Source organism: Heterodontus francisci, chromosome 33 (genome assembly GCF_036365525.1).
Source record: "Heterodontus francisci isolate sHetFra1 chromosome 33, sHetFra1.hap1, whole genome shotgun sequence".
NCBI lineage: Eukaryota > Metazoa > Chordata > Chondrichthyes > Heterodontiformes > Heterodontidae > Heterodontus > Heterodontus francisci.
In genome coordinates, this window is record NC_090403.1 from 51,220,752 (window position 1) to 51,238,869 (window position 18,118).

Genomic DNA, 18,118 nt, shown 5'->3' on the forward strand with positions numbered 1-18,118 from the left:
GGGCATTGCTTTACCGGGAGCTAATGTAACTCAGCGAGCAAAGGGGTGATAGGTGAACCAGACTTGCAGCTTCTAGATTTTTGTCCAGCAGTTATGAGCATTCCTTCGACTTTATTGGACGTCCTCACTCTCTTTGACCAAGCTTTTTGCTTCATAACATTCCTGTGAAGTGCCTTGGGACATGTTATTGTTGTTGCAGATTTTTCTATTCTTTCATTGGATGTGGGCAGGGCCAGATTTGTTCATCCCTAATTGCCTTTGACAACTGAGTGGCTTGCTAGGCCATTTTGGAGGGCAGTTAAGAGTCAACCACATTGCTGTGGGTCTGGAGTCACATGTATGCCAGACCAGGTAAGGACAGCAGATTTCCTTCCCTAAAGGACATTAGTGAACCAGATGGGTTTTTACGACAATTGATGATGGTTTCATGGCATCATTACTGAGACTAGCTTTCAATTCCAGATTTTTATTAGCTAATTGAATTAATTAATTATCTGAATTGAAATTCCACCTGCTGCGGTGGTGGGATTTGAACCTGTATCTCCAGGACATTATCCTGGCGCTCTGGATTACCAGTTCAGTGACATTTCCACTACGCCACCATCTCCCAGTAATTCCTAGCCCTGCATCTAGCAGAAACATTGAAATGAACAGATTGGTCAGAAGATGCTTCCTGAGCTAGCCTGTTGATCTTTTTTCAAAAAGACAGTGAATATGGTTGTCTCACCATAATTAAAAACTGTCCTAATTTGTCCTTGTTTAACCCCAGTTATAGTGCTAATTGTAATCCTTACTAATCATTAAGTTATTCTTAATGGATTAACAGCGAAGGGCTTAAGAAATGCATAATACTCCCCATGACTCAGTTGAGTAGTTAAATCATATAGATCACGTTCGACCCTCAGTCCTTGCTGTGCTAACTTGTCTTGGACAGGCTGCAGTACAGGTGTCACAATCAGTTCAAGAACTTCTGGCAGGATGGAGAAAAAATGACAGAAAAAGGAGGAAAAAATCCATGGGATTTCTTTTCTTTGAAAAAGGATAAAATTAACTTGCAAGGTAGAAAGAGAGGGCGACGAATAAGTATAGACTGGAGTTTTACATACATATGTACGTCCATTCCCCTCCCACCCCACCCCCAGGAGCGGGCTAGTAGGCTGGGGTAAAATTGGGTTGAATGGTGGTGGTGCTATGCCTGTCATCTACCCGCTCCCAGTATTTTGCAAGCGGTGGGGAAGGTGGCAGGCAGCCCTCTCAGCTGTGTGCCAATTGAGGCCCTTAAGTGGCCAATTAATGACCACTTATGGGCCTCTTGCCACTGCTGCTGATATTTTCCAGCATGGATGGGCACTTTGGCACCTGGGGAGGCCACTGGTAAAACCTAGCACCCTTCTTGCGTGCTAGGGGTGGGGGCCCCTCCTGATTGGGCACCTTGTGCCACATGGAGCCCCCCCCCCCACCCCGTGGCATGGCCAGCCCCTCTGGAAGACACCCCTGCTGTCTCCATAGACTGTCCCCCTCCTCCTTGCCGGGACCTGGCCGATTGGCAGTGGTGACACCTGACCCCACTTACCTTTTCTGATGGCGATGTCCATGTTCCTGTCCTCACTGGGTGAAGTCCCAGCAGTGGCCACCACTCCTGGTGGCGCTGCTGGGGCTGAAGAGCTGCCCGTCCTCTGATTGGCCAGCAGCTCTTGGAGGCAGGACTTCCTGCCTCAGAGGGGCGGAAGGCACGACTGCAACTAGTTAATCGCCCGGGCCACACAAAATATATTTGTGACGTCCAGGGCCAGCGGAGGCGGGCTTGCCTCTGGCTTTCCAGCCAGTGGATGGGGCCACCGCCTCTAAATTAAATTCCTGCCATAGCATTCCACATATTCTTCTTCTTTCTTTTGGGCCTCCTTATCTCGAGAGACAATGGATACACGCCTGGAGGTGGTCAGTGGTCAGTGGTATGTGAAGCAGCACCTGGAGTGGCTATAAAGGCCAATTCTGGAGTGACAGGCTCTTCCACAGGTGCTGCAGAGAAATTTGTTTGACGGGGCTGTTGCACAGTTGGCTCTCCCCTTGCGCCTCTGTCTTTTTTCCTGCCAACTACTAAGTCTCTTCGACTCGCCACAATTTAGCCCTGTCTTTATGGCTGCCCGCCAGCTCTGGCGAATGCTGGCAACTGACTCCCACGACTTGTGATCAATGTCACACGATTTCATGTCGCGTTTGCAGACGTCTTTATAGCGGAGACATGGACGGCCGGTGGGTCTGATACCAGTGGCGAGCTCGCTGTACAATGTGTCTTTGGGGATCCTGCCATCTTCCATGCGGCTCACATGGCCAAGCCATCTCAAGCGCCGCTGACTCAGTAGTGTGTATAAGCTGGGGGTGTTGGCCGCTTCAAGGACTTCTGTGTTGGAGATATAGTCCTGCCACCTGATGCCAAGTATTCTCCGAAGGCAGCGAAGATGGAATGAATTGAGACGTCGCTCTTGGCTGGCATACGTTGTTCAGGCCTCGCTGCCATAGAGCAAGGTACTGAGGACACAGGCCTGATACACTCGGACTTTTGTGTTCCATGTCAGTGCGCCATTTTCCCACACTCTCTTGGCCAGTCTGGACATAGCAGTGGAAGCCTTACCCATGCGCTTGTTGATTTCTGCATCTAGAGACAGGTTACTGGTGATAGTTGAGCCTAGGTAGGTGAACTCTTGAACCACTTCCAGAGCGTGGTCGCCAATATTGATGGATGGAGCATTTCTGACGCCCTGCCCCATGATGTTCGTTTTCTTGAGGCTGATGGTTAGGCCAAATTCATTGCAGGCAGACGCAAACCTGTCGATGAGACTCTGCAGGCACTCTTCAGTGTGAGATGTTAAAGCAGCATCGTCAGCAAAGAGGAGTTCTCTGATGAGGACTTTCCGTACTTTGGACTTCGCTCTTAGACGGGCAAGGTTGAACAACCTGCCCCCTGATCTTGTGTGGAGGAAAATTCCTTCTTCAGAGGATTTGAACGCATGTGAAAGCAGCAGGGAGAAGAAAATCCCACATATGTAGTGTCATAAAGTATGAAAATTCTGCAGAGCGCAATCAGATAAGAGCTAATTTTTCTAACCTATCAATAAGATTTGTGATAAAAATAGAAAATGCCAGCAACACTCAATTGTTCAGATGACCTAAAATGTTAGTAGTGTGTTTCTCTCGCCACAGATCTTCCTGACCTGCTCAATGTTTCCAGCATTTTTCTCATTTTATTTCAGATTTCTAGCATTTGGAGTATTTAGCTTTTGATTAGAATTTGGGCTTCATTGCCTTACTTTCTGTCCAATTTTGGGTGGTAGGTGCAGTACCAGCTTTCTGCCACTAGATATCTCTGCATTTTGTAAATTAGTGTCAGTATTTATGCTAAGTTTCTATGCCATAGCTGGCTTCTTTCAACAATGTATTTTCCTCATGTTGCATAAGGTTAGATTCTGTGAGGCAGGATTCTGTTGCAAGCAAACTCCTTCACAAGCATGCTTTTATCAATGGAAAAACATTGGTTTTACTTCCTGAAATGGAGAAGGAGCACCTGCAATATTCAAATTAAATTGGACAAGGGGACATGCGTTCAAATTAGTAACATGTACATTTAGGACTGATTTCAGGAGATTCTTCACTCGAAGTGTGATTAGTGTGTGGAATAGACTTCCAGGAAGAGTAAGTGAAACAAAGACCCCCGAATCTGAATGGGGGTAGTTTTTTACGTTTCTCCAGATTGATGAATTGAGATAGGCCAAATGCCCCCTTTGTCCGTAATTATCTTGTGAATACACAGTTTCTCTCCTAATGCAATCATCCCTTTTAGAGAGGAGTGTACTTCATTTGTTTTATGGAGGGCCTTGTCCCCAATTATCACATTAGTCCACATTTGGCTCTTGCACAAAACCCCAGGCTTGGGAATTGGAAGACAAGTGCAATACAAATTACAAGGGAAACATTCTGCAATTTTATTCACCAAGGGAAGGAGATAAGACATGAATAACAAAAGAAGCTGCGCAGTGAGGTTATGACTTGCAAAAATTGGGGTGGTGAAGCACAGGAGTACTGCTTATGGAGGTTCCTCTGTAATATATGAGTATGGTTTCAGAAAGATAAATTATAAATACTGGAAATCTGAATTAAAAGCAGAGGTTAACCACTGCCTGAAAAGAGAAAGGACAGGCATCTAGGAAAGGACAGTCGGGCATCTAGCCTTCCTCAATTTGTACTAAGAGTCCTACCCAAACGTTAAGCTGTCTTTCTCTGTTCCAGGTGCTTGACTGATTGGAGGACAGGTTAGGGGTGGCGTGGGTAACATTTCCTGTATGGTAAAATTGTGAATGCTTGAATACAGAAAGCATTTAACATTCCACTACAAATAACAAATGTCAGACATCTCTACTCCTCACTCCATTGTGTTTTAGGGGCACTTTACTTTGCAGCTTTTTATGTTCAAATGTACCACTCACTTTGGATAAAGTTTTTAATTCTTTCATGGGATGTGGGCAGTGCTGCCAAGGCCAGCACTTGTTGCCCATCCTCAGTTTCCTTTGACAACTGAGTGGCTTGCTAGGTTATTTCAGAGCGCAGTTAAGAGTCAGCCACATTGCTGTGGGTCTGGAGTCTCTGGAGTTACATGTAAACCAGACCTGGTAAGGAGAGTAGATTTCTTTTTCCAAAGGACATCAGTGAACCAGATTGTCATAAAAAACAATTGATAGTTTCATGGCACCATTACTGAGACTAGCTGTCAATTCCAGATTTTTATTTTTTAATTGAATTTATTAATTCATTGAATATAAATTCCACTAACTGCAGTAGTGGGATTTGAACCCATGTCCCCAGGGCATTAACCTGGGCCTCTGGATTACCAGTACAGTGACGTTACCACTATGCCACTGTCTCCCCATAGTTTATGATTTTATTTTTGATGGCTTCTAAATATAATATTGGTTGCTGTCTCAGAAACATGTTTAGCTGCAGTAGATAGAACACTCGTGATATTCTTGGTGTGAACAATGAGGTCATTGAACAGAGTGTTGCTTTTGTTGGGTCAAATTGATTGCAGTGTGGTTTTGATTTCTCCCTTGTTAAAGTGTTTTGTCTGTTGCCTCATAAGTGGGGACTTTGTTACTAATAATAGTTGATAATCCCAGGGCATAGGTGTTTGTTTATTTTTTGTCAATTCTTATTGTTTATAGCGATCTTTGTCAAAGCTTCCATCGCAGGAGCTGGATAAAGTAACAATGAACATGGGCTTAGTCCGCCAGGTCAGTTATAAAATGGCACCTTGCATCTGAGCTTTACCACAATATCCTGTTTGCTGCACTGCATGTACTTCTGTAGGTAATATGAAGTTTGTTAACTAACATGTTGCAAAAACACAGAACTTTCAAGATCCATAATAACTAATTTTTTAATGACTATTTTACCTTGAACAGCGTTGTCCAGTACCTTAGGCACTAGCCACATGTGGCTAATTGAGAATTCAGATGTGGCTAATTGCATTTCTCATAAGTAAATAAGGATTGAGGAATGGACACCATCTTTGAGCATGTGATCTCAACACTCATAGTTGCACGGCATATACATGTGAATGTTAACCTTTTTCGTGCATTTGTTGGTAAAATGAAAAGCAGAGTGTGTGTGTGTTTTTTAATCATTGTGACTGCTTTACTTCCTTGGTTACTGTTTGCTAGTCCTGTGCTGAAATGGTGTGTACCAAGGATGAAAATGCTGGTCTTTAGCACCATGGAAATACCAGTAATATTGCATGGAGAGGGAGCTGTCATCGTGGACAACTTGGCCAATCACCATAACCACTCCAGGCCAGAACCAGAAAGCAAACCCAACCAATGACTGACAACTACAACAGGTAGCAGGAAAGAAGCATTCAGTTGAGCTCTGTGAAGAGAGCGGGAGACGAGCTCGGGGTGAGGACAGGACACTCCTGGATGGAGAATGGGGGCGTCTTTGGGAAGAGAGCAAGGGCGGGTCTGGTGCGCCTTTTGTGAGTCAACATTCTCAGCAATCCAATAAAGTCAAAGTAAAGCTCACAACTGCTGGACAAAAATCTAGAAGCTGCAGTAAGATGGAGCGTGTGCTAAATTTATGCTCGAATTCCCAGCTTTGATGAACGAGGAAGACTGCCAAGTGGTAGATGGTTAAGTATAAACTACATGTATCTGTACTGTGTGAAAGGCATCTACTAAAATTAATGGGTGTGGCTAAACCGTGTCACGTTGTCGCTTGTGGCTAGTCAGCAGCTTCTAATGGACATCGCTGTACTAGAATAGCACGTTTGGAGGATCGCTAGTGTTAGTGCTAATATTCCTTCACATTAGAACTGCAACATTGCAAGTTAAAAGGCTCTAATGGGTTAAATTTTTGTTCATCAAGGTGCAGGATACTGAGGCTGGAAATGGAATGATTGTCTATTAATTGTCTACATCGAGCACTTCCATTCTAATCAGGTGCAAGACCCTGTAAATGGAATGTGGAAGTACTTTATTGTACTCTCCATATTTTTTCCCCAAGTCTCAGGATTCCCTTGAATAAACCAATGTGATACTTTCCTGCAGCACATGTTCTTGTGGCCTCTGATGGAAATCCCCAGTTGTGTGGCATTGATGTGTGCGCTAAAAGAAATGGGCTAAGTCTGAGACTGCTGTAATTGATTTAATCCAGGACCCTCGGACACCACAGCAATTTGCTTCTCTAAATGTTTCCATTCCAAGTTCCCTGGAGTGGTGACTTTATTTATTCAGAGATAGAAGCTTTGCTTGTGTAGGTTAGGATGCCAATAAGTTTATTTATTTATTTAGAGATACAGCACTGAAACAGGCCCTTCGGCCCACCGAGTCTGTGCCGACCATCAACCACCCATTTATACTGATCCTACACTAATTCCATATTCCTACCACATCCCCACCTGTCCCTATATTTCCCTACCACCTACCTATACTAGGGGCAATTTATAATGGCCAATTTACCTATCAAGTTGCTGCACCATGTTTGCAACAACAACCGCTTGCATTTATATAACACCTTTAATGTAGTAAAGCATCCCAAGGTGCTTCACAGGAGCGTTATCAGACAAAATTTGATACCGAGTTACATAAAAAGATACTATGACAGGTGACCAAAAGCTTGGTCAGAGAGGTAGCTTTTAAAGAGTGAATTAAAGAGAGGGAGGGAGGGGATTCCAGAGCTTAGGGTTGAAGGCATGGCTGCCAATAGTGGAGCGATTTAAAATCGGGGATACACATTTAGTCACAATTGGAGGAGTGCAGATATCTCGGTGGATTGTAGGGCTGGAGTAGGTTACAGAGATGTGAAGGTGTGAGACCATGGAGGGATTTGAAAATTAGTATTAGAATTTTAAAATTGAGTCATTGCCAAACCGGGAGAAAATGTAGGTCAGCAAGCACAGGAGTGGGGATTAAGGATTCTTCTTTGGCCTCCTTATCTCGAGAGACAATGGATACGCACCTGGAGGTGGTCAGTGGTTTGTGAAGCAGCGCCTGGAGTGGCTATAAAGGCCAATTCTAGAGTGACAGGCTCTTCCACAGGTGCTGCAGAGAAATTTGTTTGTCGGGGCTGTTGCACAATTGGCTCTCCCCTTGCGCCTCTGTCTTTTTTCCTGCTAACTACTAAGTCTCTTCGACTCGCCACATTTTAGCCCTGTCTTTATGGCTGCCCGCCAGCTCTGGCGAACGCTGGCAACTGACTCCCACGACTTGTGATCAATGTCACAGGATTTCATTTCGCGTTTGCAGACGTCTTTAAAGCGGAGACATGGACGGCCGGTGGGTCTGATACCAGTGGCGAGCTCGCTGTACAATGTGTCTTTGGGGATCCTGCCATCTTCCATGCGGCTCACATGGCCAAGCCATCTCAAGCGCCGCTGACTCAGTAGTGTGTACAAGATGGGGATGTTGGCCGTCTCGAGGACTTCTGTGTTGGAGATACGGTCCTGCCACCTGATGCCAAGTATTCTCCGGAGGCAGCGAAGATGGAATGAATTGAGATGTCGCTCTTGGCTGACATATGTTGTCCAGGCCTCGCTGCCATAGAGCAAGGTACTGAGGACACAGGCCTGATACACTCGGACTTTTGTGTTCCGTGTCAGTGCGCCATTTTCCCACACTCTCTTGGCCAGTCTGGACATAGCAGTGGAAGCCTTTCCCATGCGCTTGTTGATTTCTGCATCTAGAGACAGGTTACTGGTGATAGTTGAGCCTAGGTAGGTGAACTCTTGAACCACTTCCAGAGCGTGGTCGCCAATATTGATGGATGGAGCATTTCTGACGTCCTGCCCCATGATGTTCGTTTTCTTGAGGCTGATGTTTAGGCCAAATTCATTGCAGGCAGCCGCAAACCTGTCGATGATACTCTGCAGGCACTCTTCAGTGTGAGATGTTAAAGCAGCATCGTCAGCAAAGAGCAGTTCTCTGATGAGGACTTTCCGTACTTTGGACTTCGCTCTTAGATGGGCAAGGTTGAACAACCTGCCCCCTGATCTTGTGTGGAGGAGTGGGGATTAAGGATTAATATATATTATATTATATCAATATATTAATATATCTTCAAGAAAGGAGGCACTGCTAGACCTGGTTTTGGGGATGAGGTGGGCCAAGTGGATTAAGTATCACAAGGAGAGCATTTAGGGGATCGTGATCATTGTATCATCAGGTTTAGGCTGACTATGGAAAATGGCAAAGAGCAATCCAGGATAAGAATAATTAACTGGGGGAAGGCCAAATTCAATGGGGTAAGATTGAAGCTGGGGTGAATAAATTGGAGTCGAAAACTGGCAGGAAAACTGGTAGATGAACAATGGGCTACCTTCAAAGAGGGGATAGTTCGGGCATAGTCGAAGTATGTTCCCTTGAAGGGGAAAATTAGGGCAAACAAATCCAGAGCTCCCTAGATGACAAAGAGGTAGAGATTAAGATAAAGAAGAACAAGTGTGCTTATGACAGATGGTCAGGTAGAAAATACTATTGAGAACCAGGCTGAATATAGAAGGTCCAGAGGGGAAGTGAAAAAGCAAATAAGAGAAGCAAAGAGAAAGCATGAAAAAAGACTGGCAGCTAGCATTAAAGGAAATCCCAAAGTTTTCTATAGGCATATAAATAGTAAAAGGGTGGTAAAAGGAGGAGTGGGCTGAATAGATACCAGAAAGGGGATTTACACATGGAGACAGAGGGCATAGCTGAGGTATTAAATAAATACTTTGCATCTGTCTTTACCAAGGAAGAAAATGCAACCCAGGCAATGTTGAAAGAGGAGGTACGTCAGACACTAGAGGGGTTTAAAATTGATAAAGAGGAAGTATTAGATAGGCTGTCTGTACTTAAAGTGGATAAAGTACCAAGACCACATGAGATGCATCCAAGGATACTGAGGGAAGTGAGGGCGGAAATCGCGGAGGCACTGGCCATAATTTTTCAGTTTTCCTTAGACTCAGGGGTGATGCCAGAGGACTGGAGAATTGCAAACGTTACACCCTTGTTCAAAAAAGGGTGTAAAGACAAGCCCAGCAACTACAGGCCAGTTAGTTTAACCTTGGTGGTGGGAAAACTTCTAGAAAAAATAATTCGGGACAAAATCAATAGTCACATGGACAAATGCGAGTTAATCAAGGAAAGTCAGCATGGATTTCTTAAGGGAAAATCATGTTTAACTAACTTGCTGGAGTTTTTTTGAGGAGGTAACAGAGAGGGTTGATGAGGGCAATGCTGTTGATGTGGTGTACACGGACTTTCAAACGGCATTAGATACAGTGCCACACAACAGACTTATGAGCAAACTTGTAGCTCATGCAATAAAATGGACGGTAGCAACATGGATACGAAATTGGCTGAGTGACAGGAAACAAAGAGTAGTGGTTAATGGATGTATTCGGGCTAGAGAGGAAGGTTTGTAGTGGAGTTTCCCTGGGATCAGTGTTGGGACCCTTGCTTTTCCCGATATATATGAATGACCTAGACCTTGGTGTACAGGGCACAATTGCAAAGTTTGCAGATGATACAAAACTTGGAAGCATTGTGAACTGTGAGGAGGATAGTGTAGAACTTCAAAAGGTCATAGACAAGTTGTTAGAATGGGCGAACAGATGGCAGACGAAGTTCAATGCAGAGAATTGTGAAGTGATTTATTTTGGTAGGAAGAACATGGAGAGACAATATGGAATAAAGGGTACAATTCTAAAGGGGTGCAGGAGCAGAGGGACCTGGGTGTATATGTGCATAAGTCATTGAAGGTGGCAGGACAGGTTGAGAGAGCAGTTCATAAAGCATACAGTTTCCTGGACTTTATTAATAGGGGCATTGAGTACAAGAGCAAGGAAGTTATGTTGAACTTGTATAAGACAATAGTTCGGCCTCAGCTGGAGTATTGCATTCAGTTCTGGGTGCCACACTTTCGGAAAGATGTGAGGGCATTGGAGAGAGTACAGAAAAGATTCACGAGAATGGTTCCAGGGATGAGGAATTTCAGTTATGAAGGTAGATTGGAGAAGTTCAGGCTGTTTTCCTTGGAGAAGAGAAGGCTGAGAGGTGATTTGATAGAGGTATTCAAAATCATGAGGGGTCTGGACAGAGTAGATGGAGAGAAACTGTTCCCACTTGTGAAAGGATCAAGAACAAGAGGGCACAGATTTAAAATATTTGGTAAGAGATGCAAAAGTGACCTGAGGAAAAACATTTTCACGCAGCGAGTGGTTACGGTCTGCGCTGCCTGAGAGTCTGGTGGAGGCAGGTTCAATTGAAGCATTCAAAAGGGAATTTGACAGTTCTATCAAAAGGAAGAATGTGCAGGATTATGGGGAGAAGGAAGGGGAATGGAACTGAGGGAATCGATCTTTCAGAGATCCGGTGCAGAAACAATGGGCAAGTGGCTTCCTTCTGCACTGTAACGATACTGTGATATCCAGTTTAATAATGCAGAGGTAAAATCTAAGGGAATAAATCTGAGTCCACACTGGATATCATCTTCTAATCTGTGTGGTGGTTTTCTGCACCTTGGCCAGGGCATCTAGCTAGTGATTTTGGAATCCCATGCAAGAAAACAAAAAATTGACTTATTCTGCCCCTGTAATCTTGCTTAGCTCTGTTGGTAGTGCAGTTGCCTCTGAGTCAGATGACTTCAAGCCCCACGCTAGACCTTCAGCAAACAAACCACATTGTCACTTCAGTCTGCTGCTGAATGGATATGGCGCATTGTTGGAGGTGTTGGCCTTGAGAAGATACGTTAAACTGGGATCAGAGTGATACTGCCAGTTCAGTATCCTGATCAATGTTCCTCCACCAAACACAGATGAGCCGGTCGTTTATCTTGCTGCTGTCTTTGGAACTTTGTGTGCAAAATGGCTGCTGCATTTGCTGCATAAATATTGCTGCAGGATGTTATTTTGCTGCTAAGGTGAATCTGTGTCCCTTTAAGGCCACGAGATATGACAGCTGTTAAGTAAAATGGTGATTAATAAGGTCATTCAGAGTGAGGGGGAAAATGGGGCTTGAAAGTTTAAACACAGGTGGAACAGGGCTTAACAAAATATAAACACTGGGCCCTATAGCCGCAACTCCCAACAAAATAATGTTAGCAACACTTGAGACACGGACCCTGACCACAAGCCTTCACTCATGGGATGGTTCAAGCCAATTGTCATTCTTGGCAACAGAACTGAACAGAACTATCTGATCCGGTGGTTCACAGCTTTTTTTGGACTGGCCCTCACTAAAAAAGCATGCAACCTTTTCTCACTCTGCTCTTTCACTTCTGCTTTATTCCCCACTCACTGCCTTTATTTTTGTTTATTTTCTTCTGCAATTCCATTCTTTTGTTTTCCTCCTCTTCTGCTGGTTCTCTTGCTCTGTTCCAATTCTGTTTCACACTCTGCTTTACTTCTGTGTCATGCAGGCATCCACCTGCTAAGAATGAGGCATATTATTTTTGTCATACGAACATTGATTTTAAGCTTGCTGGGAGGAAGAGAAGGCTTGTTACAAGGGCTGCTGATACTTAGTGGAAAAAAATTTGTATTTATTGCTTGTGGAGACACTCCCTGACACATTCAACTCAATGAATTTTGATCACCAGACATTGAAGGTGTAAGGAAGAGCATTCCAGAGACTGCTAAGGTGATATAATTCACAAAAGCCAGGACTGGTTAAACCAGCTGGTCACATGACTATAATAAAAGTAAAATACTGCGGATGCTGGAAATCTGAAATAAAAACAAGAAATGCTGGAACCACTCAGCAGGTCTGGCAGCATCTGTGGAAAGAGAAGCAGAGTTAACATTTCGGGTCAGTGACCCTTCTTCGGAACTGGCAAATATTAGAAATGTCAACGGTTATAAGCAAGTGAGGCGGGGGTGGGGCAAGAAGTAACAGGAGAAGGTGTAGACTGGACAAGGCCACATAGCTGACCAAAAGGTCATGGAGCAAAGGCAAACAATATGTTAATGGTGTGTTGAAAGACAAAGCATTAGTGCAGATAGGGTGTTAACGGACTGAAGATTGAACAGCAGCAAGTACAAACATGAAAAAAAAAAGTGGGTAAGCAAACTGAACAAACTAAGATCAAATGAAATAAACATTAAAAAAAATTGTAAAAAATGTAAAAAAGAAAAAATAACTAAAAATAAAAGTAAAATGGGGGGCCTGTCATGCTCTGAAATTATTGAACTCAGTGTTCAGTCTGGCAGGCTGTAGTGTGCCTAATTGGTAGATGAGATGCTGTTCCTCGAGCTTGCGTTGATGTTCACTGGAACACTGCAGCAAGCCCAGGATAGAGATGTGAGCATGAGAGCAGGGGGGAGTGTTGAAATGGTCACATGACTAACTGGCTTTTGAGAAAGAGATTTCCAAAGACTCGAGACCCTCTGAGAGAAAAAGTTTCTTCTCATCTCTGTCTTAAATGGGTGACCCCTTATTTTTAAACAGTGATGCCTAGTTCTAGATTCTCTCACAAGAGAAAACATCCTTTCCACATCCACTCTGTCAAGACCCCTCAGGATCTTGTATGTTTCAATCAAATCGCCTCTTACTCTTCTAAACACCAGTGGATACAAGCCAAGCCCGTCCAATCTTTCCTCATAAGACAACCTGCCCATAAACCTCTCTGAACTGCTTCCAACGCATTTACATCCTTCCTTAAATAAGGAGACCAATACTGTACACAATACTCCAGATGTGATCTCACCAATGCCGTGTATAACTGAAGCATAACCTCCCTACTTTTGTATTCAATTCCCCTCGCAATAAACAATAACATTCTATTAGCTTTCCTAATTACTTGCTGTACCTGCATACTAACCTTTTGTGATTCATGCACTAGGACACTCAGATCCCTCTGCATCTCAGAGCTCTGCAGTCTCTCACCATTTAGATAATATGCTACTTTTTTATTCTTCCCGCCAATATGGACAATTTCACATTTTCCCACATTATACTCCATTTGCCAGATCTTTTCCCACTCACTTAATGTATCTATATCCCTTTGCCTCCTTATGTCCTCTTCACAACTTACCTTCCTACCTGTGTGTCATCAGCAAATTTAGCAACCAAACCTTCGGTCCCTTCATCCAAATCATTAAAATAAATTGTGAAAAGTTGAGGCCCCAGCACTAATCCCTGCGGCACACCACTCGTTACATCTTGTCACCCAGAAAATGATCCATTTATGCCTACTCTCTGTTTCCTGTTAGCTAGCCAATTTTCTATCTATGCGAATATGTTACCCATGACACCATGAGCTTTTATTTTCTGCAGTAACCTTTGATATGGCACCTTATCAAATGCCTTCTGGAAATCTAAGTACAGTACATTCACCAGTTCCCCTTTATCCATAGCATATGTTACTTCTTCAAAGAACTCCAATAAATTGGTTAGACATGATTTCCCTTTCACAAAACCATGTTGACTCTGCCTGATTACCTTGAATTTTTCTAAGTGCCCTGCTATAACGTCTTTAATAGCTTCCAACACTTCCCCTAAGACAGTTGTTAAGCTAACTGGCCTGTAGTTTCCTGCTTTCTGTCTCCCTCCCTTTTTGCATTTGCTATTTTCCAATCTAATGGAACCTTCCCTGAATCTAGAGAATTTTGGAAAATTAAAACCAAGGCATCAACTATCTCACTAGCCACTTTTAAGACCTTAGGATGAAGTCCATCAGGGCCCGGGACTTGTCAGCCCACAGCTCCAACAATTTGCTCAGTACCACTTCCCTGGTGATTGTAATTTTCTTGAGTTCCTCCCTCCCTTCCATTTCCTGATTTACGGCTATTTCTGGGATGGTACCTGTAACCTCTATAGTGAAGAGGTTCATCACATGGCTTCTTGTCCCCAGCTGCCTGGCCCAGTAAACTGCTTCCCCACAATCTCCAAAAATTGGTTAAAAATTCCACACTTTTATTTTTAATTCCCCTATGATTTTTTTCTGCTGGGTTGTTTGCATCAGTGTCCTAGAGATTAATTCCTGTAGATTCCAGGCCAATCCTGGAGGATTGGCAAGCCTACTCTAGTTCCTTCGGTATTGGAGGTGATGCATTGAGAGCAACATGGGGAAGATGAAGGAGCCAGAATGATCTCCCAGTCAGCTGGGGAGTTGGGATCTTTCAAAAGAACAGGGGTAGCAGGACTCTTAAAAATAACATTGGGGCACACTGAGAAAACAAGCAAAAGCACATATAAAATGGTGGGCCATGGAGAGTTAAAAGTAACAACAGGTGGGGTTCTTAGAAAAACAGAAAGCGAGACTTTCAAAAATAAAAGTGGGAGCAATAGGGCTAAGAAAACAATATGACTATCAGATTTGCAAAAAAAAGTCCCAGCGCGGCACTTGAAAAGCACAGCGGGAACAGATTTAGGCAAAACAGCTGGGCCAGCAGGGCTTGAGAGCAAAAGGGGTTGGATGTATGAAAAACCTCCCACACTGACAGCAGGAAACACTGTTCCCAACTCCTAGACAGGGAATGTAGTCATAAGCCAGCTGAGGCCAAGAAGAGGGTTTCAAAAGCTTTATAAACTGCAGGAGCCAGACTTCCAACGACAAAGAAAGGAAGGAATATGACGTCTAGAAAAGAACCATCACCATCCGAAGCAAGACTGATGGGGCCTTTTGGAGCAGCAAACTGGGAATTGACTGTTGACCTGCAGTGGAGCTAGGTGATGGGGTTGGGAGGACCAAGGCTCGAATTGATCAGATGATGCCGAGAGCTATTAGGAATATAATCAACAGAAGAGCATCCAATAGCTCGCTTGTACATGAGGCTGAGGATCAAATCACAGCTCAGTGTAATAAATAGGAAAATTCAAGGGTGGCAGAAAAGCATGATAGGACATACATATGCACGCACTTCCTGTAAGTTTAACACTTGCTTCCTGTAAGACATTTAATATGTTAGCATTGGTCTGCCATGGTGTTGCATGCAGTAAGTCAGTACATATGGTGAGTCCCTTAACTGTCCTTGTCATCTGTATTTCTGCTTCTCTCCTTGCTCCACTTCTCTTTTCTCCTCCTCTCTTCTCTCCTCTCTCCTCTGCCTTATCTTTTGTTCTTCTCCCTCTTCTCCTCCTCCCTCCTTTCACCTCTTTTTTCCTTGCTGTCCCGGAGTTGGGATGTGTTGCGGAGGGGGTTGGGGGGGGGTGGAAGTGGGGGGAGGCCGCAACACATGCCACATAGCCATTTGAACCAATTAATGGCCTATGAATGGAGGCAAACTGGGATTTTCCTCCCACTCACAGTAGTGGCCTGGCTGTAAAAGCCATTTTTAATTTAAACTTTGCAGAGGGAATACCTCTATTTTGAAGCGCCCTCTCTCACTTACTTGCCGTGGCTCCCTGCTGCTGCTTTCAAGCTGGAAGGCTTCTGGCCCTCCAGCTTTGACAGCCCACCTGCTTTCCTTAATTGGACAGCAAGCCTGCCCTCTGGTCATTAATTGATTGCTCTGGGGAAAATCTCGATGAGTGACTATTTCACACAGTAGGGGCTTCTCCCATTTGGAAACAAATGAACTTATTAGCGAGAGGCAGCATGGTTTTGTGAAGGGGAGGTCTTGTCTCACTAACTTGATTGAGGTTTTTGAGGAAGTGACGAAGACGATTGATGAAGGAAGGGCAGTGGATGTTGTCTATATGGACTTCAGTAAAGCCTTTGACAAGGTCCCTCATGGCAGACTGGTACAAAAGGTGAAGTCACATGGGATCAGAGGTGAGCTGGCAAGATGGATACAGAACTGGCTCGGTCATAGAAGACAGGGTAGCAGTGGAAGGGTGCTTTTCTGAATGGAGGGATGTGACTAGTGTGGTGTTCCGCAGGGATCAGTGCTGGGACCTTTGCTGTTTATATTATATATAAATGATTTGGAGGAAAATGTAGCTGGTCTGATTAGTAAGTTTGCGGACGACACAAAGGTTGGTGGATTGGGGATAGTGATGAGGATTGTCAGAGGATACAGCAGGATATAGATCGGTTGGAGACTTGGGCGGAGAAATGGCAGATGGAGTTTAATCCGGACAAATGTGAGGTAATGCATTTTGGAAGATCTAATACAGGTGGGAAGTATACAGTAAATGGCAGAACCCTTAGGAGTATTGACAGGCAGAGAGATCTGGGCGTACAGGTCCACAGGTCACTGAAAGTGGCAACGCAGGTGGATAAGGTAGTCAAGAAGGCATACGGCATGCTTGCCTTCATCGGTCGGGGCATAAAAATTATAAGAAGTATAAAAATTAGCAAGTCATGCTGCAGCTGTACAGAACCTTAGTTAGGCCACACTTAGAATATTGCGTGCAATTCTGGTCACTACACTACCAGAAGGACGTGGAGGCTTTGGAGAGGGTACAGAAGAGGTTTACCAGGATGTTGCCTGGTCTGGAGGGCATTAGCTATGAGGAAAGGTTGGATAAACTCGGATTGTTTTCACTGGAATGACGGAGGTGGAGGGGCGACGTGATAGAGGTTTACAAAGTTATGAGTGGCATGGACAGAGTGGATAGTCAGAAGCTTTTTCCCAGGGTGGAAGAGTCAGTTACTAGGGGACATAGGTTTAAGTGCGAGGGGCAAAGATTAGAGGGGATGTGCGAGGCAAGTTCTTTACACAGAGGGTGGTGAGTGCCTGGAACTTGCTGCCGGGGGAGTTGGTGGAAGCAGGTACGATAGCGATGTTTAAGAGGCATTTTGACAAATACATGAATAGGATGAGAATAGAGGGATATGGTCCCCAGAAGTGCAGAAGGTTTTAGTTTAGACAGGCATCAAGATCGGCGCAGGCTTGGAGGGCCGAATGGCCTGTTCCTGTGCTGTACTGTTCTTTGTTCTGAACCCATTTGAGCCTCTGGAGTGGGAGGTCAGGGAGAAGATAGAAGCAGGAAAAGATGAGCAGGGTGGAGGCAAGGAAGAGGGAGGGGGGAGAAGGAAGAGGTGAAGAGGAGGGTGGGGTGGTGGATGGGTGTGGTTCAATGTCAGGTGAGCATCTGTGAATAACTTAACAAAATATACAGATTGTAGATTGAACTAGGGACCTTCCTGGCTCAGTGCCATGCCTTAATGTGCAAGTAATATTTCTTAATTTGTTGATTGTATAATTTGATTTCAGTTCTTTAGCATTAATGTCGTTTTTGCATTGAATTCCACCTGTTAGCTGCTGAACCTAGGGCCATTGACATGGTTATAGTTATATTCCACAGAGTTCCTGAATCATTCATTTTTGTCACACATTGGGTGATGATAAAGACCTTTAGAGCTGAAAGCTAAAGTGTGAAAATGCTGCAAAATTAAAATAAAAATAGAAAGTACTGGAAATACACTGGGTCCATTGGCATTTGAAAAAAGAAGACAGGGTAGCATTTCAGTTGAGAATCCTATATCAGTTTCTGATGAAAAGTCTCGAACTGAACTTTAACCTTTGTTGTGTGTTTCTTCCATTTTCTAGGGGTCTTTTTGTGTTTGTCAAGGTGAGGAATGTTAATGGTAGTAAGTAGAACACGTTCCATTTCAGGCACCAAGAAGTGTGAAAGACTGCAGGACATAAGCTAACATGATAGGTGGGCAGATGCAGTTCAGTGTAACATTCCCGTTTTGTAAAACAGCGTTA

General features: G+C 44.1%; 1 protein-coding gene across 6 annotated transcripts in view; it reads left to right on the top strand.

The window, feature by feature from the left end:
• The window catches only part of LOC137348202 (phosphatidylinositol 5-phosphate 4-kinase type-2 beta), a 125,529-nt gene that overhangs the window by 42,713 nt on the left and 64,698 nt on the right, over positions 1–18,118 (top strand). For 4 of the 6 annotated variants that reach the window (XR_010969094.1, XM_068013548.1, XM_068013547.1 and 1 more), the window contains exon 4: positions 5,214–5,282. The exons of the other annotated variants lie outside the window; for them this stretch is intronic. Coding sequence is in view for 3 of the 4 variants with exons in the window: in XM_068013548.1 (XP_067869649.1) it covers positions 5,214–5,282 (69 nt within the window). In the remaining variant the exon portion in view is untranslated. The remainder of the gene's footprint in view (positions 1–5,213; positions 5,283–18,118) is intronic. 6 annotated transcript variants of the gene reach the window in all.